Source organism: Halictus rubicundus, chromosome 9 (assembly GCF_050948215.1).
Source record: "Halictus rubicundus isolate RS-2024b chromosome 9, iyHalRubi1_principal, whole genome shotgun sequence".
Lineage (NCBI taxonomy): Eukaryota > Metazoa > Arthropoda > Insecta > Hymenoptera > Halictidae > Halictus > Halictus rubicundus.
Genome location: NC_135157.1, coordinates 14,202,214 through 14,224,164, shown reverse-complemented (window position 1 = coordinate 14,224,164; position 21,951 = coordinate 14,202,214). Strand labels below are relative to the sequence as shown.

The following is a 21,951-nucleotide window of genomic DNA, read 5'->3' as shown; positions in this document are numbered from 1 at the left end:
TTGCAGACGATATTTCAGAAAATAAAATTTGCCCACCCTTGGAAAATATTTACCCCAGAAATCCGAGTAACAAAATTCGTCCATCTGCTACAATATAAAGTCCACCCTTATAAAATATTTACCCTAAAAAACCGAGCAATAAAATTTGTACACCTCCTACAATATAAACCCAATTAAAAACTCACCTGATTACATTACAACTTTGCCAAATGCCTCACAGACGATATTTTAAAAAAATAAAATTTGCCCACCCTTAGAAAATATTTACCCCAGAAATCCGAGTAACAAAATTCGTCCATCTCCTACAATATAAACTGAATTAAAAAATCACTTAATATTACAACTTTGCCAAGAGCGCCATAGAGAACGATATTTTAAAAAATAAGATTTCTCCACCCTTATGAAATGTTTACCCTAAAAAACCGAGCGATAAAATTTGTCCACCTCCTACAATATAAACCCAATTAAAAACTCACCTGATCACATTACAACTTCGCCAAATGCCTCACAGAGGATATTTCAGAAAATAAAATTTGCCCACCCTTATAAAATATTTACCCTAAAAAACCGAGCAATAAAATTTGTTCACCTTCTACAATATAAACCCAATTAAAAACTCACCTGATCAAATTACAACTTCGCCAAATACCTCGCAGACGATATTTCAGAAAATAAAATTTGCCCACCCTTGGAAAATATTTACCCCAGAAATCCGAGTAACAAAATTCGTCCACCTCCTACAATATAAACCCAATTTTAAAAAAATCGCCTAATTACCGGACCGTGGATCTCTGTGCAAACTGAAACTTGTGCAAATTAATTCCAAGAAATAACCAGTCCGTTTTCGTAATAAAATCCGTGTGCGAATTACGACTTCGCCGAGTGACTCAACCAGCTTCGACGACCACTCGGCAACCTTAGATCACGAGAGAATCCGTCAGATCTTCAGCCCCCCCTCCAGAAATAAATCAAAACCTCGATAACAACTTGAAGTGCAACATTCGCGGAATCGTGTCTCGCCGATTTCAATGAATTCCAATCTGTTCGGCTCGTGGCATCGAACACGGCCCCGTCGCCGACAACAACAAACAACGTAACGTTCTAAAATTGTGCGGGTAATTTCATCGTTCCCGGTTGTCGTCCGCGCGGAATCCGCGGAACACGTTCCGCCGATGCCGCGGGAAATGTTTCCCGCGAGGCCGAATTCCGCGATTTGCATCCGCGAAAGCCAACGACCACATAACGGTTCTACGGTTCGCGATGCAACGTAAATAGAATCGTTTGCAACTTAAGCGCTCGAAAATCTGCCGCGCACGGGGGCTTTCGTCGGCTGTTACGCGCGGAATACTTATCGCGAGCTGTACTCCACGAGCAGCTGCGCGATCGAACGTGGTCAAGTTCGGCACGAAACTCTTAGGCAAACATCTACAGGGAAGACTATAAATAGAATGCCGTAAGCTTTACATAAAACCAACATTGCCGTGAAACCTAATGGCAACCCAGTTTCGTCGTTTCACGTTTTTTTTTTTTTGGCAACAATGTGTCTCTCGCGGGTACAAGAAACCCGGGAATTTTCGAAATTCCCCGTGACATTTTAGCGGAAGAAATAACAAGATTGACGTCAGGATCGGATTAGCATGTTGTCAGGACCAGAAATAGCGGAGACTGCATCGGAACGACCAATAAATTCGCGAGGCGATTTTAGTATGAATATATATAGACGTGTGTTAAATTGTTGCAATTACAGTGGCAGTGTTTGTACAGGTTTTCGCATTTTCATTGTTGCACGAAACAGTTATTTTAATTTCTGTGCTAGCTGAAGCGAAAAGATAACTTCTTATTTAATCGTTTGGTTGCAAAAGCCTGTCGACACGCAGTCTGAAAATGACGAGATTAATTTCTGAAAATGTACGATCAAGTGTGCCCACTACCGAACAACTCCATCCCCCAATAAGCAATTCTGAATCGCACAAAAATGAGCACAATCGCCCCATGCCATTAAATGCCAAACAAAATGAGTTCCCCTTGCAAAAGAAGGATCAGAGTCCTTATAAATCTCGACGTTTCCTGGTTCCCTATACCGAGGGCGCCATCTTTTTTCCCCGGGCGGCCATAAACTCGGCGTAATCCTCGAAGGACGCGTAAGATCGCGCGAGTAATCGGTTGTCGGTGTTAGTGGTCGTCGAATCGTCGAACCGCTTCCTGCGTCATCGGAAAAAACTGTCCGCTCGTCTTCTTTTCCTCTTGTTTGTCCCGCGAGAGCCGCTTCGCTTCTCGCTGCATGAATTATTGATGGAGATTTATCGAAGCCGGCAAACGGATTTGGATCGTCCGCGAGGGTTTCTTCGGCCGAGCACGTTTCGCTTCTTTCGAGCGGCGTGTTCGCGTCGATAATTCCACGGACGGATCGCGTTTTCTTATGCCGGCCCCCCGCCACTTATTTCCCCTGCTTACCGATCCGACCAGGCTCCAGGACTCATGTTCATGGAAGATTCGCGGAACCCGGGCTGGAAAAATCCGTGCTATTTCTAGTCGACAGCCGCATCCTCGACGCCGACCACCGACGAGAAAAAGATACCCGTCTTTCATGCTCTGTCTACGGGAAACCGCTTCTTCTACTTGACTCTGGGATACCGTAAGAATTCTATGGGGAGCTCTCAACAGGCAGAGACCGACAAATTGCGGCGGCAATTTTTAGAAATATTCTTGCCGCGCTTCCGGTGAGCTACTCGATTTTTCTGCATATTTTCTGCATCGGGAGAAAAAGGTACAAAACACTTTATGTCTGCTTTTAACACGTTGAACGCCATATGTGGCTGACGGAATTATTTGTGCAGGTTTTAAAATGAATTTTTACGTTGGTATATTCATTGTACTAAACTTAATTAAGACCTGTAACGTGCAAGAAAGTTGGAGGATTACTCAATTTTTATTTCATTAAATAACTTACTTCGATTTTATGGGATTTTTGGGGTTGCTAGTTTTGCGTTCAAAGTGTTCATGACTCTCGGAAGTATTTCTTGCTGCGCTCACAGTGAGCTGATGTTCGTGCATATTTTCCAAAGAAAAATTTATTTCTTCCTTTTGAACACAACTCGTCGATGTTTGTAAATCTTTCGAAAATCTCTCTACTACTAATTCTTCTAATCTTCGTTTATTATCGCATTGTGTCTCGCGACAAAATCGTAATCGGCGAGACGTTATCTTACAGCTCGTCTCGGGACGTGTTTGCAGTGTGACTGAACTTTGTGTTGTGTGTTAATTAATGTAAATGTTACCCGCCGTCTTTCGAGCAGCGCTACGAATTTCGCTTGTGACGAGAATGGTGCGCAAAAATGGCGAACGCAGCGCGGGGAAAATGATATATTGATATTTTATGAAACTGGTGACCGTCTTCGATAAATTGGAAATGCATAGTCATTTTAGAAAAAGGTTTATAAAAAGTTAATTCCAACCTTACAAGTGCCCATTTCACCCGAGAATATCCAGACAGTAAAATGAATCGTTTCTTAGCAGTAAAGTTTTAAGTATCTTCTCGTTTCTGGTTTTAGAAATTCTTCATTTATACTACCTCTACTTTTGGAACCAGTCATTAAAAATTCAGGAGTTTTTTCAATCCCGGACACGCAAAAATCCCCGAAAGTTAAATTAATTTCAGACGTCTAAAAACTCAAGGCACAATTTATGCAAATTTTAAGAATGTCACGGCTTCCAAAAATTTTTGCGAGATCCTTGAAGCGATAAATAATACACGCATTTAAAGATCCGGTAATTGTTTTGCTAAACAGTCTACGTTCTTTAACTTGCCTTCAAAAAAATTCTCAACATGCACCCTCTCGAACAACTGTTCAATGACGACAAAAAACTGAATAACAAATACAATATTTACAACAGCAACGCATAAAAATTCATGAACGTACCTTATACATTCGTAAACAAGCTTGCAAAGTTGAAAAATTCTGTATTGTTTAGTTCACCCCCAAAAAATTCTGAACATACACCCTCTCGGGCAGGTATGCAATGGTGACAAAAAAGCGAATAGCTACTACAATATTAACGACAGCATTGTATAAAAATTCATGAATGTACCTTAAACATTCACCAGCAAGCCTGTGAAGTTTCAAAAAAATATCTCATCTAGTTCATCCCCGAAAAATTACTAAAGTGACCCCCTGCATCCCTTAACGAAAGAGACGAGTTTTATGGAATATGTATAACGCAGGGACTTTCGGAGCGCGAAAAAAATCAAATGGATGCTAGAAAATCGGCCATTAAGTTTCATATTTGTGTAACATTTCGCCGCATCGTTGGCCACGTTCGACCAAGATTGAAGTCGCTCGATTCAGGCGAGAGTGTGCCTGGAACGTCGGTATTTTTTGCGCGGTCTGCGAGTAGGAGAAATGATAGAGAACGTAATAAAGTGAATGGTAACTCACTGACCAACGTCTACGATGTGCTGAAGCGTCGGAAATCGTCTCTTAACGCGCAACGAAATCCTCTGCAACGTGATGACGTACGCCAGTACCGCGTACCTCACGATGTTTCTCCTCATCAGCCTCCCCCTCTCGTCCTGCAATGTGAAAACGTTACAAAATTATCTCTAGAACAATCAACGACTGCAAAACTGCAGACACGCACGCACACATCACACACACACACACACACACAACGTCTCGAGTCGCAACTCGCTCGAGAATCGACTGTTCGGCTCGAACAATCGCGCGCAATCAACTATATGCGTTCAGGGAGCGCGCCGATGCAGTTTTCCCGGTTAATGGACATCATTCGGTTAGGCGATTCCATAAATCATACTAATGGCCCTCGATGGACGACCACTGTGATACGATTGCCTCGCCACCTACAAGCGATTAACAGCCGGTGTTTACAATTGAGAAAGGATTGTTTCGTCACTTTTTATTCATTGTCCCGCGATTTCGCAACGTTTTTGCAAGTTTTCTGTCAATTTTTCCAGGGAAACTACCCTTAATTTTAGAAAATTAGAACGCTCAGTTTTAGAATCTCTAGCGCACAACCACCAAAGTCCTTTGAAGTCCTTTGACCTTGGCTGTGACCTCGGGAAAATTTCTCCATTGGAGTATGTATATCGAATAAATAAATGAGGAATTGATTTTCGTGCACGGTATCGATGCGCCCCGCGGAGAAAAAAATTGTACAATTCGTTTCCTGGGCGGCCACGAATGCCGAACACGTTTCCCCCTGTGTCTTGTAGACACTTTCCCTTTGTTCTTTTGGCCCGTGGTCGCGAATCGTCGCCGATTTCGTCTCGTTCCAGTATTAATCGGAGAAAAACCCGCGGTGGCGCCTGCCCGGCCATTTTTCCTTTCGTTTCTGGCGATCGGCGCGGGCATTTTGTAACCGATCGACCGTTTTGTAATCACCGGCCGCCTGCGCCGCCGGTGAACGATCCCTGACATGCTCGGCGGAATGACAATTCGATCGGAAATCGGCGACGATCAATTCCTGGTTCGAAAATTTACATACGGAGCCTCCTTTCCATAGGTAGCAAATTTTCCACCGAACTGGCTCAACGTTTACCTAACCACAATATTACCATCACTGTACTGCAGAATGTTGTTTATTTTAGTTCATTTTCAATAGCTGCAGTTTAAAGAATTTAAAAATTATTGTATTAGTTTCAGTTCGATATAACCCATAAAAGAAAATTTTTATCTCAATTTTTAGCTCAACATTCACCTAACCACAATATTACCATCACTGTACTGCAGAATGTTGTTTATTTTAGTTTATTTTGAATAGCTGCAGTTTAAAGAATTTAAAACATTATTACATTAGTTTCAGTTCGATATAACCCATAAAAGAAAATTTCTATTTGGCTTCTGTGTCCTGCAATTGATGAAAACAATTTTTATTTTGCATAAGTATCCGCAGTCCAATAATTAGACTACTTGCATTTCTTCAAAACTGGTTGTCAAGATTATAGAAAAATCGTAGAACCCATAAATGCACAAAATCTGCAGTCTACTGAATGCAACGAGTTTGTTGAATTAATCAGGGAAAACAGGTAATTAGGAATTATTTAACTGCAGTATTTCAATTTTTCATCTTGTATCGAATTCCCATTTTGACCAATAAGAAAATTGTTCCATATGAAACTCGAATAATAACGCATTAATTTTTGTTAACACGCACAGGTCCCAACATTTTCCACATTCCCACGCGCAATAAATGCACCGTCTAACAATCGGCAAGAATGACTGTCCAATCGGCAATCGATTGCAACAAGGTTTCTAAAAACGGTAAAAATGAGGCCCGATTGCAACCGAGGTGTTCCGAAAGAAGTGGATATCAGGCTGGATTGCGATCGACGACTATGAAAGCAGTAAAAACGGTAATCACGGGGGACAATAGTCTTTGAATCGTCGATCAATCAAACGAAATTGATTCGGCGATCGCATCGGAATGACCAACGACGGCAAAAATCGTGGTTCGCCGAACCGATGATTGGTAGTCTAATTGCAGAGGCCGGTTTCAAGGTGGTTCGTTTAGGTATGTGACTCACGGGCTGATTTAGATGAAGTATTTTGTGGATCGAGGCACGTCGTCCTCGGTAATGCATGCAACAGTTCGAAGAAAGTTCGTTCGAAACGAAGATTTTCGAGGCGGCTAATAACACGTGGCCGCGATGAGCCACGTGCCGCGGTTCCCGTGCCGTTGATCTCAAAGAAAGTTCTCCGATTCCGTCAGTGGCGCAAACCGTCATCGAACCCCCCCCCCCCCGTGATATCATCGGGGAACGATGATGCTCGACGCGTAATTATCGGATGATTAATATGCGAGCGTCCACCGCTTTGCGCATTTCCACGCGCAATAGTAATTGAGTGACGAACGAACGATTACCCGATCTCCGAGCCGAACGATCGCCTATTGCGAAACACTGCTGCCATAATCGCCGCGCCGATTAGCTGTTACTTTGTAATTAGCAAGTTCGGTGTGTATATACCTGTGGAAGCTAACTCTTCTTGGCGGACGCGCTTTGTTTATTCAGGAATGCGAAAGAATCAGGTTACGCCAGCGGCGGGCTCGCCTTTTTCCTTAATATCGAGCAATTACGGGGCAATTAGTTTCACCTGCCAGCAGATTCCTCGCGTTTCTGCGAGCGACGAGATGTGCTATTAATTTCTAGCTGTGTCGGAGAAAGGGAGACATAGTGACTCCGTCCTGGGAACGGTGATGGAAAAATAGGTTCATGTTGCACTAGATTTTAATGAACTTTTGGTTGCGTAACAGCGTTTTTAGAAAAATATTTGACACTTATTCTTTAGAATTTATGTATTAGTAGACAGCAGATTTTAATATCTCCAAAAATTAATGGAGCCAAAAGAATCAGAGCCTAAGTCAATCAGAATCATTCCTCCACCAAAAACCAATCTTCCCATCTCCCCATAGTAGCTAGAATGAGCTCAGAAGACCATTCCCTAGCTGTTCTCCATTTTCTCTTTACCATCATCTCCAAAAATCAGTGGAGCAATCCCAAGCCAATCAGAGCCATTCCCCCACCCTAAACCAATCTTCCCATCTCCCCACAGTAGCTAGAATGAGCTCAGCAGTCCATTCCCTAGCTATTCTCCATTTTCTCTTTACCATAATCTCCAAAAATCAGTGGAGCAATCCCAAGCCAATCAGAGCCATTCCCCCACCCTAAACAAATCTTCCCATCTCCCCACAGTAGCTAGAATGAGCTCAGACGACCATTCCCTAGCTGTTCTCCATTTTCTCTTAACCATAATCTCCAAAAATCAGTGGAGCAATCCCAAGCCAATCGGAGCCATCCCCCCACCCAAAACCAATCTTCCCATCTCCCCACAGTAGCTAGAATGACCTCAGAAGACTATTCCCTAGCTGTTCTCCATTTTCTCTTAACCATCATCTCCAAAAATCAGTGGAGCAATCCCAAGCCAATCAGAGCCATCCCCCCACCCAAAACCAATCTTCCCATCTCCCCACAGTAGCTAGAATGAGCTCAGCAGTCCATTCCCTAGCTATTCTCCATTTTCTCTTTACCATAATCTCCAAAAATCAGTGGAGCAATCCCAAGCCAATCAGAGCCATTCCCCCACCCTAAACAAATCTTCCCATCTCCCCACAGTAGCTAGAATGAGCTCAGACGACCATTCCCTAGCTGTTCTCCATTTTCTCTTAACCATAATCTCCAAAAATCAGTGGAGCAATCCCAAGCCAATCAGAGCCATTCCCCCACCCTAAAACTAATCTTCCCATCTCCCCACAGTAGCTAGAATGAACTCAGTAAAGTAAACTGTACAACAATGAGATACAAATGACGTAATCTAGAGCTATCAAACTCCGAGCACAGGCAGAACCATCATCTCCAAATGTTGCTAGAGCAATAATGGGCCAATCAGAGCAATTCCCGCAAACAAAATCAATCTTTCCAGATCCCCATAGTAATCAGACTGAGCTCCTCATTCCCTGGCCGTTCTCCATTTTCCCTCTTGATCAGCTAGTTAGGTACCCGGCGCAAGTACTTGTAGCTCGTTCGCTGGAATAATTGCACGGTGTGAACCCGTCGCGACGTAACTTGCATTCGAGGCTTCCGTTTCATGCGCGACAAGCCGAGAAAGTCGCAGAGTGGCTCGTCGCAGGGCAGAACAATGGTTGTTAAATAGCGTCCGCGGTCTGCAACGGAATGTCTTGCACGCGGCCAAGCCAACGGGCAAGGTCCTGGCCAGAACGACGGAACGGGACTGTAAGTTTCCTAGGAGCGTGTATACTTAGCCGGGCGTAGTCACGTAACAGCGCCGCGCAAGTATCGGTTTTGTGAATGAGCAGGCGGCCGAGTGGGCAGCACGAGCTTCTGGCCTCTGCCTTTCATTGAAATCTAATTGGAATTCAAGCCCCGAGGCGAGAAGGATGGCTCGCCCGGTGCTCTCCCACCATCTCGGAGCCGTGGGCACAGGATGGTTTTCGAGCTGCCAAGAGCAGCGCATTTTTGCACGCGCCGCGATCAGCCGCGGCATTCCGAGCCGACGCGGGCTAAATCGTGGCCGAAGGGTTTGTTGTGGGTGGCAGCCGAAATTCCAATCCGGGGGCATTAAGGCCCGTGCCTCAGGAACTTTGTTGCTCTGTCAGAAATATCGGATTTTTATTGATTATAATATCGTCGGATTTTTATTGATTATAATATCGTCGGATTTTTATCGATTTCCGAGGGTTTGTTGTGGGTCAGCCGAAATTGCAATCCGGGGGCATTAAGACCCGTGCCTCAGGAACTTTGTTGCTATATCAGGAATATAGGATTTTTATTGATTATAATATCGTCGGATTTTTATTGATTATAATATCGTCGGATTTTTATCGATTTCCGAGGGTTTGTTGTGGGTCAGCCGAAATTGCAATCCGGGGGCATTAAGACCCGTGCCTCAGGAACTTTGTTGCTATATCAGGAATATAGGATTTTTATTGATTATAATATCGTCGGATTTTTATTGATTATAATATCGTCGGATTTTTATTGATTATAATATCGTCGGATTTTTATCGATTTCCGAGGGTTTGTTGTGGGTCAGCCGAAATTGCAATCCGGGGGCATTAAGACCCGTGCCTCAGGAACTTTGTTGCTATATCAGGAATATAGGATTTTTATTGATTATAATATCGTCGGATTTTTATTGATTATAATATCGTCGGATTTTTATCGATTTCCGAGGGTTTGTTGTGGGGCAGCCGAAATTGCAATCCGGGGGCATTAAGACCCGTGTCTCAGGAACTTTGTTGCTATATCAGGAATATAGGATTTTTATTGATTATAATATCGTCGGATTTTTATTGATTATAATATCGTCGGATTTTTATTGATTATAATATCGTCGGATTTTTATCGATTTCCGAGGGTTTGTTGTGGGTCAGCCGAAATTGCAATCCGGGGGCATTAAGACCCGTGCCTCAGGAACTTTGTTGCTATATCAGGAATATAGGATTTTTATTGATTATAATATCGTCGGATTTTTATTGATTATAATATCGTCGGATTTTTATCGATTTCCGAGGGTTTGTTGTGGGGCAGCTGAAATTGCAACCCGGGGGCATTAAGACCCGTGCCTCAGGAATTTTGTTGCTATGTCAGAAATATCGGATTATTATTGATTATAATATCCTCGGATTTTTATCGATTTCCGAGTGAAATTTCCTGTGTGCTCAGTTTACTTTAACCGATTACAGAGTTACATTTTTGTGAAATCAATAGGTTTCGTTTTTTTTTTTTTGCAATTAGAGTTCGCGAATAGGTACTAATGACTCCGATACTAATTTCTTCCAGAACACTTTTTCCCCCCGCAAACTAGTATAACTACAGTCGACTTCAGCCACGAAAGAGGCAATACGGGTAGTCGGACCTTCCGCGAGACCAAGTTTCTGCGGAAGTATGCTATTTTTTCTGGAAATGGTATGTTGAGACTCCAGGTGTCAACCGGCCAGTAGATCTTGTATGGAGCTTCCACGAAAAATGAAGAACATGATCTACTCGAGAACAGCTCGTTGCCAACCATAGTCGGACACATTTGAAAAATTTACCCGGATTCCTTAGCGAATAATGATCAAAGTATTTACAACAGAGGCGCATAAAAATTCGAGAATGTAGTATACATAAGCATGAATCAGTGTGCAAATTTTCATAAAAATATATTGTTCAGTTTGTCCGGAATAAATTCTCAAAATGCACTCTCTTTCTCGAGTGCGCATATTAATGTATTCAATTATTGTGTAGTTACTACAATAATGATATTAGACGTATGAAAAAATTCATGAACGTAGTTTATACGTTTATAAACAAGCCTGCAAAGTTCCATAAAAATAGTCTGCTCAGTTCGCCCCCAAAAAATCTCCAAACACACCCTCTCAAGTAGAGTCACTCAATGATAATTAATTTAGAGAACTACTATACTATTAATAACAGCGATGCATAAAAATGTATAAAAGTAACCTAAATATTCACAAACAAGTCTGCAAAGTTTAAAAAATCTATGTCGTTTAGTTTACCCCCAAAAAATTCTCGAAGTGCACCCTCTCACGTAGTTACTCAATGTTAATTAATTTAGAGAACTACTATACTATTAATAACAGCGATGCATAAAAATTCATGAAAGTAACCTAAATATTCACAAACAAGTCTGCAAAGTTTAAAAAATCTATGTCGTTTAGTTTACCCCCAAAAAATTCTCGAAGTGCACCCTCTCAAGTAGAGTCACTCAATGATAATTAATTTAGAGAACTACTATACTATTAATAAAAGCGATGCATAAAAATGTATAAAAGTAACCTAAATATCCACAAACAAATCTGCAAAGTTTAAAAAATCTATGTCGTTTAGTTTACCCCCAAAAAATTCTCAAAGTGCACCCTCTCTAGTAAATATTCAATATTGACAGAACAGTAAATAACAAATAGAATGTTAACGACAGCACCGCATAAAAATTCATGAGCGCGCCTTAAACATTCATAAACAAGTCTACAAAGTTTCCTAAAAATAGGCTGACCGGTTCATCCCCAAAAAATTCTTGAACACACCCTCTCAAGGTATTCAACGACCAGACAAATTCGCAGGATCAGACCACAAGAACGATTCAGGTAGCTCCTCGCGAGCGACGCGTAGGTTCGTCCTTCTTTCTCGCAACGACACACGTTGCACTTTCACTTCTACATTGTGTCATTGACCACGCGGCTGGAAGATCGTTCCTCGGCGACCGCCGAAGTTCGAACCGGAACCGGAGTCCGACGAGCACGTGAAAATAGTTATGGTCGGCGAAGAGCTCCGTAGATAAAGTTTGAACGGTTCGAGCTGCCTCGTAGACGTTTCCGACGACGTAATTCGAAGACGAAGAGGCTCGATGATTTATCGTCGGATGAGTGTGCGAAAGGTGACGGTGGGATTCATTTCCTGAAGCGCTGGCGCGATGACAGCCGGGAATTTATTATTCTGAAATTTCGTGGAGCCACATTTTCGAAAGCGTAGAGAGCCAGAGAGATTCTACGCAAAGTGTGTTTCGAAATTTAATGATTTCCCGACCGGGGCCACACGGTTCTTTCGAGAACCGTTTCGATTTATGCGGTTCGAGGGTGTTGAAATTTTCGAGTGATTGATACCACGCAAATATGAATGATGCTCCAGATTTGTATGCCGCGCTGATTCAATTAATACACAAATTAATTCGAAGTCCTTTCTCTTCGCGAGTTTATTGAATAATGAAAAATCACCTTTTCGTATCTGTTACGCGAGACCCTAATTAACGAGAGACAGACGTTTCAATCGACTCGCATTAAATGTAAATATCACGATCGGACTTTCGATCGCACGATCACTATGAAACTACGAAAGTGAAATTGATCGGTGGTTCACAGATGCTAACACATTCTCCCGAGGTTCACAGGTTACTGCCGAGCCGGCTAATTAATCCCACAGCTTAGGGGGAAAGCCCGAATGACAGATAGAAAAGATCATCGTCATCTCTGAGGTATTTCTTCGGATGTCATCGAACTTTTTATAACATGCCTTTGTAATGACTCACGGCACACAACTTAAACTAACTTTCCTCGAAGTTTTACTAAAAAAAAATATCAATGTTTACAAACACGGTAGTTTGATGTATGTAGTACAAGATGGTCGTAAACATGTTGCATGAAAAATTCGCTAATATTTAAAGAAAAATTATTAATTAAGACAGTGCTTCAAAGTTGACAGACCTCTTCCACCAGCTTCACTTTATTGGCTGCCGTGTTTGTAAACATTAATATTTTTTAATGAAACTTCCAGGATATATACTTCGAAGTATGTACTATAAGATGGCTATAAACATATTGCACGAAAAATTCGCTAATATTGAAAAAAAAAAATTATTGAGGACCAGGGAAGTGCTTCAAAGTCGACAGACCTCTTCCACTGGCTTCACTTTATTGGCTGCCGTGTTTGTAAACATTAATATTTTTTAATGAAATTTTCTGGATATATACTTCGAAGTATGTACTATAAGATGGCTATAAAGATATTGCACGAAAAATTTGCTAATATTTAAAAAAAAAATTATTGAGGACCAGAGAAGTGCTTCAAAGTCGACAGACCTGTTCCACTGGCTTCACTTTATTGGCTGCCATGTTTGTAAACATTGAAATTTTTTAATGAAACTTCCAGGATATATACTTCGAAGTATGTACTATAAGATGGCTATAAACATATTGCACGAAAAATTCGCTAATATTTAAAAAAAAAATTATTGAGGACCAGGGAAGTGCTTCAAAGTCGACAGACCTCTTCCACTGGCTTCACTTTATTGGCTGCCGTGTTTGTAAAAATTAATATTTTTTAATGAAACTTCCAGGATATATGCTTCGAAGTATGTACTATAAGACGGTTATAAACGTATTGCAGGAAAAATTCGCTGATATTTAAAGAAAAATGATTGACTAAGAAAGTGCTTTAAAGTCGACAGACCTCTTCCACCGGCTTCATTTTATTAACTGCCGTGTTTGTGAACATTAATATTTTTTAATGAAACTTTCAGGATACATACTTCGAAGTACGTACTATAAGATGGTTATGCACATATTGGAAGAAAAATTCGCTGATATTTAAAAAAATATATCATGGACCAGGGAAGTGCTTCAAAGTCGACAGACCTGTCCCCCGGTTTTTTCGCGTAAGTTATCGAATTGCTATGAAATTCCCTTTGAAACGACGGCGTGCACCGGCGCGCTAGCATACTCTCGGTGAACTTTCGTTATCGGTCCGTTCGACGCGATCAGAGAAAGTAACGATAATGGACGGCAATTTCTCGGCCGGCGTGCACACCGTGTCAGACACGTGCGCGGGCAGTTTAAATCGCGTGGCCGAGGGCACCGCGGTGCCCCGTTCGATCCGACGGTGTGTTCCATTCCGTCCCGTGATGTGTCCCATGGTGTCCCATGGTGTCCCATGGCGTGCCCGTTAGCCCGGGACAACCGACGAGATTCGCTCGGGTTGCCAATTATGGGATGATCGTTACGCCGTGCGGCCACTTTTTTATTTTTCTTCGCCGCTTCTGGGCGTGGCGTGACTTCGAGCTGGCACCTACTTAGGTTAACGACACCGAAACGTGTCACGGCAATTCATTAGCGTAATGAGACGAGCGCGACGCTACGGCCAACACCACGACACCGGCAAGGCTGTGTCCCGACTACGGGGAATTTTCGTTCGAAACGAACGCTGAAGATTGTGCCAGCCTCCTGGTAACACCGCGGCAAAATACGGTAGTCGAGCGATTAGTATCTTTCAGGGGAAAGAACGTCTTTGGTCACGATAGACCGATGTTATTCCTCTTTCCGTGTACTTGTCTCGTTTGTTAATTTTTCGTTCGAAACGAACGCCGAAGATTGCCCTAACTTCTGGCAACACGCTGCTGGCGAAATACGGTACTCGAGCGATTAGTATCTTTGAGGAAAAAGAAAGTCTTGGGTCGCGATAGACCATGTTATTCCACTCTCCTTGTGCCTACATTTTTATGGCACTTGCAATTGATAAAGAACAAATAAAATAGAGATTGCAACAAACTAAAAATTCATTTGCGGGAAAAATTAACTAAAAGTATTTTCTTTTTTCTTTAGAAAAATTTTTCTCTGTATTTTCTCTTTGGATCGTCTTGAAATGTGGAAAATTTCATAACAATATCTTGTTAGTTCAGTGTTCGACTCGTTTTCGTCATAAATGCATAAAATCCGACACGGCAAAGATTTCAGATTTCTCTTTATAAATCTTGGAACGCGGATAAGATTGTTTGGCCAATCCAGTATCACAATGGTCTCGACTTTATGGTGTTCCTAAAATTGTCAGCCGACGTTCGTGTCAGACTGTGCTTGCAGGAAGTCGCTGCGCGGGTCTAATCTTTACAGTTCATACTCACATTTCCAGGAATTGCAGCGCTGATAAACAAAGCCAGGTTGTCTGGCCAGGGCAACAGTTTGTACTGCTCCCACCATCGTTTCACGACCAGACTCACGTAAAACCCTAGGACGAACGACATCGGTATCGACTCGCTCGAGTTCCCGAAGTAGTATCTGATCTTCTCGAAGATCCTGGAACAGACAATTTTACGTTCACATAATTTGCCAACGCACACCTACAAAAATTAAAAGATTAGTCTGTCGAGAATCTTTACAGATCCTTTTTCGTAACTCTGATTAAAATGTTACATGGTTTTTATCATTTCAGTATACTTTAGAACAATCTGTGCGGAAAAAGTATGTTCTCGACAATGGCCGCAGAACCCTAAAGCTATCACTCTCCTTGAATTCCACGGCCGGCAAACGCTATTAACAGACTATGTGTCTGACTACAGGCGTTCTTAATCTCCTTCGCCAGCTCTAGCTGTCTGTACCAAGCCTCGACTGTTCGCCATTTTTCTTATGGTCGTGGCGACACCTTGGCTTCTTTAGCTACGTTGAATATTGTTAATTATGTTTATATTTTTATATTTTAAAATTGACACCTTTCATTGGAAGCTCAGAAAAACGAAAAAGAATTGTATATCAATTTTTAAGAGGATTTCGAATTCAGTGAATTTAGTACATTCAGCACACTGTTGGCTGACTAAAGACATTCTGAATCTCCTTTAACAATTCCCGCCTCCCTGGCCATCTGTTAATAATTTTTCTCGCTCCTTTTCTCGCACCTTTGCCTACTTTGCCCACCACGATCATTCTTGATGTCTCTAGTCATTGTTCCTTGATCTTTTTGCTCTGGGAAGATCATGGAAGGTCTTCGGTGGCTTCGAGGCTTCGTGCAAGGTGTAACTGCGTCCGACAACTTTCTCGGGGATTGTATAGTGTTTGAAAATGTATCGTATGTTTATTCGAGGACGGAAAATATTGATATCGGAGGATTGCTCGAATTGCGTGCAGTTAAATATTTGTTTAGCTGGCAGTCTGTCGTGTGTGGTGTAAAGTTCTTGCACCGGCTCGCCTACAAGTGGAGCAAGGTTGAGGTGATACCGTCACCCAACGTGACCACTACCGGTCTTGCATACCGGTGATTATTAGCAAATGGGAGTTTCCACTAAGATTTTCCAGCAACTCGTGAAAATCCGTTCCACGTTTCACAGAAATCACAAAACCAATGTCATAATTGTCTCCAAAACGATTAAAAAATTTGTTCCGTGATTAAAACCGCCATCGAGATTGAAGTCAAGAAACGCATATACATTCCCAAAAATAATATATTTCCGTCCCCTAAAGCTCGCGGTCTCGTGCAACCACGTTTCAAAAACTAAAATCCCACCACTGTAAATTTCTCTCTCCCCCCAAGAAGACAATCCACAGTGACAAAAATATTTCAGGGCCACTGCTGGTTAGCAGCTGCGGTTCCCTGAAGAAGAGCAACATTTCGAAAGCGAATGCCCGGCAAAAATCCTATTAACTCGGGCCCGGAATTTATTATTCGAAAAGTCCGGCGAATATACGATCGAAAGAGGCCTTTGCATCGCGTCCGCATCTCGTTTGGCGAATCGCTCATCCTCGGTCATATCTCGTCGGGCCCTAAGTCCCGTCCCGAAACCGGCCCTTCGTCTGTTCTAAATTTAGAACGGGCCCGAATATCGGGGCGGGCCTCAAACGAGAGGGAGTATCTCCTTTTTTGCGGCCGTGGCTGCCCTCGCGATTCTTTATCCGGCCTTTTTATCCCGGCATAAATAACAGGTTACGTTTTTATGGGTTTTGTAACGTCGGCTCGCGTCCCGGGGCCCCGTATTGTGCGCGAGGGCCCAATTTTATTTACGGTATCCGCGATTTTACCTCGTACAATCCGTCAGTAAAATATTCCCCGGCTCCATCGCCGCTCGCGGCCATTGCCGTTTCACAATTGCCTACGGCCGGAGAGCGTTGCATCGCGGGATTTCTCGGAGAAATTAATCGACCTGCGGAATCGTAATTACTCGAATCGACTTTTATTCCCGTTGAACACGGCTCTGTGCATTTTTTTAATACTTGCACTGCCCTTGGTTTCCCTTGAAATCCGTTTCAGACGAATTTAAAAATCGTTTCTGGTACTTAACTTGGCCGGAACATTTTCAGCTGAAAACAGTTTCTGACAAAAATTGTATTGGATTTGTTTTTTTTTTTTTTCTTAGCCATTAAGATTTTTTCTGTAACTCCTCATAATGCTGGCTCAGTTTAATCTCAAAATAATTGTTTTATTCTTTTTTTTCTTAGCCATTAAAATTTTTTCTCTAACTCCTCATAATGCTGGCTCAGTTTAATCTCAAAATAATTGTTTTATTCTTTCTTAGTTGTTTTCTATTTCAATACGTAATGAGTGTGTTTAATTGTAACTGGTTCGTTTAATTTTCTTCTGTGTTCGAGCAATATTTGAGTGAACTGTGGGTTGGAAATTTGTTAATAACGTGCAGTCGGTGTTAGAAATATGGAGGTTTGCTGCGCGGCCAAGGTCGTCGTCGCGTGGGCTTATCGGCTGGCATAAAATCTGCAGTTATGGCAACTCGCATGTACCTACACGCGTCGGCCGATTCGTTTTTCCGTAAGATACTGACCGCGGGGAAAGGATAGTTGCGTGTTACATTGTCAGTATCGACGAGAAGTTATTATCGATCGACATTGATCGTACGCGATCGTGCTGTTCGTTGAATGTACTGGGTGATCCTGGGATCAGGGACGAACTATAGTTCTCCTTGATCAAGATAACGTTCATTGAAACACAAAAATAGAACAATCATTAACTGAATGCTGTATTCAGCGATTATGAACTAATATTTTTGACGTGAAAAACTGAAAAATTGTTGACGACCTCAGTGTCCTGTAATTCCTTTTGAAAAGACCAATATACAAATCAAAATGTTTATACCCACTTGTATAGATTGAAGATTGTACATTTTAACAAATTAATTTTTAAACGAAACTGTAGCCTGTAATTGAACCTTCATAATGTTTGTATGAATTATTGATGTTTGCAAATTGGAAACGCCCACGCATCAGCACTATAAATAACATTCTTTACCACGCGGTTACAATAATGTAATTACTCTATGTACACTAATATTTTTAACGTAGAGAGGCATAATGGAAGATTGATATTATGTACAGGGTGACTCAAATAATGTGGTCAGTCTCCTTCGACTTGACCTTTCTTTTCGCTCGAACAGGATAAATGTTAAAAATAGCATTGTTAAATAAATCTTTGCGTGCGCGATTTAATTCCAAGGCGACAGCCCACATTTTGGTTGTCGTTAAACTTTTCGTCCTTCCGAAGGCATTGACTTTACGGAGGAAGATATTCAAATGAACGTATTCATGTACTCACACCCGCTGGTGCTCGTTGAGTCCATATCGGTATGTAAAATTGATGAGGTAGTAGACGAACAGGTACGCCAGCAATTCTCGCCAAATCAGCTTGTACACGGAACCCCGCCATCTGCAAAACAAAAGAGAAACAAATGTTAAAAAAGACTCGTCCAATCTCCTATCAAAATTATTTCTCAATAACTCAAAAAACACAATCTAAAGTCTCCGTGCTATACCTTTCCTGTTTCATTGAATTTCACAAAATCCCGCAACCACAACGCTGACATACAGAACTTGAAAATTGCAAATTGCAAGACGCACATAAATTTATATTTATTTTCTATTTATTTGTCGGAAGCTCCCTGCACACCATTAGCAGCTAAAATTCTAAGCCAACAGGAAACCAAAAAATACAAAAAAAAATAGCTGGATAGACTACATGATGTAGTACGACATCCCACGCAACGGTAAAAAAAAAAGGTGGTAATTATCTCGCTCGAATTAACGATTGTCGCACGCGATAAGGATTATGGTCGGACATTCGGGAACCGTTCGATGCTCGAATGTGTGTCAGGGTTAGATCGAATTTTACGAGCCCGGGGTCCACTGAATTCGCAATATTTTTTCCGTTGTGAAACGCACGCGCCACGCGTAACTGTTGCTTTAATATTGCAAGTGCATTGCGTCCGATTTGATTTGCTATTCACGGAATTTTATTGCCGTCCGACGACAAAGGCACGGGAGGGAGACCGTCGAAACGAGCCCCGCGGCACGACCGGGTCATCTCGCCGGGGCACGAAATCAAATGATACCCGAAGGTCGCCGATACCCGAAGGTTTCGTCAATACCAATCGGCGTGGCGACAATGACTTTAAATTCAAATCCCGCAGCCGGTGGGATAGCGCGACGAAACGTAGTGCAAAACGAGGCCAAAGTGAAAAGCCGCGTATCATCGACGGTCGCGGCGTGTCTCTACATTGTTTGCCCGCACGATTTTACTTTGTGCGATGGCGGCCGACGTGGCTCCTCTTGCCCACGGATATGATTCGACATCCCCAGATACAAGATTTTTATAAAAATTTTTGGAGATCTTCCACTCGAGGAGCGTGAATTGATTCTACGCATTTTTTGAGACTTCGATGGTTTTAGTAGCCTATAGCCCTTTTCCGAGTTTTTAAAAGTTTAATTTTTTGCTCTATTTTAAAGAATTTTTTAAAGAATTTTTAAAAATCTTCCCTTCGTGGAGTACAAAGGAAGAAAATTATTTTCCATAAACGCTTAAAAGTGGAAAATTGCCGTTTTTCACGATTTTCGACTTAAAATCGCACTTTCAATCGTTTACAACTCGTAAACGAATTAACCAATATCGGTGAAATTTTCAGCATGGATACAATTTATTCGAGCGAATCAAATACATTCTTTAAATTTTCATTACAGGCTCAGATAAAAAATCTGAAAAAACCAACTTTTACTATTTCTTTTGCGATTCCGAACAATTCAAATTTTTTTCAAAAATTTTTTACACCTCGTCTAATAAACTAATCCTTCTAACTTCTAAATAAAATTCAAGTCATTTGATCTAATTTTTAAAAAGTTATGTTGCTTCAAATAGTGTAGACTCAGTTTCGCTCGTTAGTGTATGTCGGCTTATTTATTTCATTTTGAGGTAAGGTTTTTGTTTTATAGCAAACCGATCGAAATTCACACGAGCAGGCACGGAACATTGAAACGTCACGGCAGTGGAAAAACCTCATGAGAACATCGGATGTCCGGTGTATTCAGCTTCACCCTAATGTATTCACCATAGCGTAACAGAGCTGAGCATTAGATAGACGATATAAAAACAATTTTGCCCACGCCAACTGTGACACCAAAAAATCCCAAAAATTAACAGGGTTAATGAATCCATCCACGAATCCCTGGAAACGCCTAATCACCTCTAACCCTGTCAATCTTCTGTAATCTTCCGTAAAACTGGCGACATTTGAACTCCGTGATATCAGACGATGCATCGTTTTAATCCATACATTCAATATTAAGTGAAATTCTGTTTCCCTACAAGGTGAAATATTTTTGTCGTTTCAATTTTAGATGAAGACAGTCCGATTATGTTTTTACTTGCCATCATCATTCCCACGCATGATAGCTTCGTTGTCCTAGCATCGAGACCTAGTACACGGTTCCTGGACCAAGGACGTCTCAAAAACAGGTTCCAAGGAAATCCCGAAAGAATTCTACATTCCTACCAATGACGAAAGCTTCTTCATTAAGAAGCTCATTAATCTCCCTGTGGCGCAGAAGGCAAAGAAGATTCGTTGGAAATTAGTGAAAGTATAGCGGTACATTTAGCGTGTTCCGACGAATACGTCGAATTCCTCGGACCATATTTCGAAATTCCATTACCACTAACGAGACTGATAAAGATTATGATGTAGGGTTTAACAAACAGTTTCGAAACCGTTCGGCGAAGGAATGATCGGGATGGGAGTCACGATTTCGGACGAGTTTGATGGAAGAGTGCACCGCGACTTGTGCAATCCGCGAGGCTAGCTTTTAAACGAGAAAAACCGCGCGGACTATGAAAGTACACGAATATCGCGCGTTGCTCCATTATTTTTGTGTCAGTGGGTCATGGTAGTGAGCATTGTCCCACACGCCATTCATACGGCAAGACCACGCGCCCGTGAAACTCGCGCGCGTGCAACACGCGCGACAACGCATCGCGCACTCCCTATTTCACAGGAATTACTATGGTTCTTCGAGTCTCAAAGGTCGGGTTCGAAACCCTACTGTATCTGCCCAAATTTTGGAAATTGTTAAATCGTTTCAGATTGCGGAATTAGCGTGACAAAATTAACTAAATGTCAGCTTAAAATTTTCAGGATTTTCAAATCGTACGCTTCAAAGAAAGATCGAAACTTTAAATTTATGTTTTGTACAAGTTTTTCCAAATGTTAGTTGCTAAATTTTTCTGTTTCATATCCCATCTACTCGTCTTTCGCACGAGCAGTGTTTTCCTTTTTTTTTTCTCGTGGGAACAAGAAAAATCATGTAATACAAATAGATTCGATTAAGAATGATTTAATTCGCGACGGGCCGGAAACAATTATGATTAGTTGAATAACATTAGCCCGTCCACACTTCCTATTCCCACGATCTCCTGCCACAAGGACGACTCGCATCCTCGAGCCGCAGCATCTGCCCATAGTCTCATCCTTTTCGTCATCTCCTCGATCTCACGACCAATTTTTTTTTTTACGCTCTCACGGCACCTCTTATATTTATTCATAACTCTCAAGGACGTTGGCATGAAGAGATTTCGTGGCGGATGCGGACGCTGTTGGAGACGCCTGGTGAATTTCCTCGGCGATAAATTCGCATTCTTCGACGACGATATTCTTTTTATCGTCGCCGATGCATCCTTTGAACTAAGAGGGGAAGGACTTTCATGGTGATCGTAAAAATTGACGCATGAGCGATAGATCGTTGGCAGCGAGCTTCCTCAAAGTGTGAATGAACCTTCCATAATTACTTTTAGCAAGTCCACGGCCCGCGTTCTTTTCTGATATTATTTTATAGTTGAGAGAAATGCGAAAAAATTGTTACTAATGTATGTGCCCGTTTTTCACAATATTAACT

General features: G+C 41.9%; 2 protein-coding genes across 2 annotated transcripts in view; both read right to left on the bottom strand.

The window, feature by feature from the left end:
- Positions 1-21,951, bottom strand: part of LOC143357033 (L-lactate dehydrogenase) — a 234,350-nt gene that overhangs the window by 175,570 nt on the left and 36,829 nt on the right. The gene's annotated exons all lie outside the window — the stretch shown is intronic.
- The window catches only part of Best2 (bestrophin family protein), a 76,481-nt gene that overhangs the window by 26,591 nt on the left and 27,939 nt on the right, over positions 1-21,951 (bottom strand). Inside the window, exons 2-4 of the mRNA XM_076793145.1 lie at positions 18,332-18,442; positions 14,925-15,096; positions 4,441-4,570 (exon numbers count right to left, since the gene is read on the bottom strand). Coding sequence (XP_076649260.1) covers positions 4,441-4,570; positions 14,925-15,096; positions 18,332-18,442 — 413 coding nt within the window. The remainder of the gene's footprint in view (positions 1-4,440; positions 4,571-14,924; positions 15,097-18,331; positions 18,443-21,951) is intronic.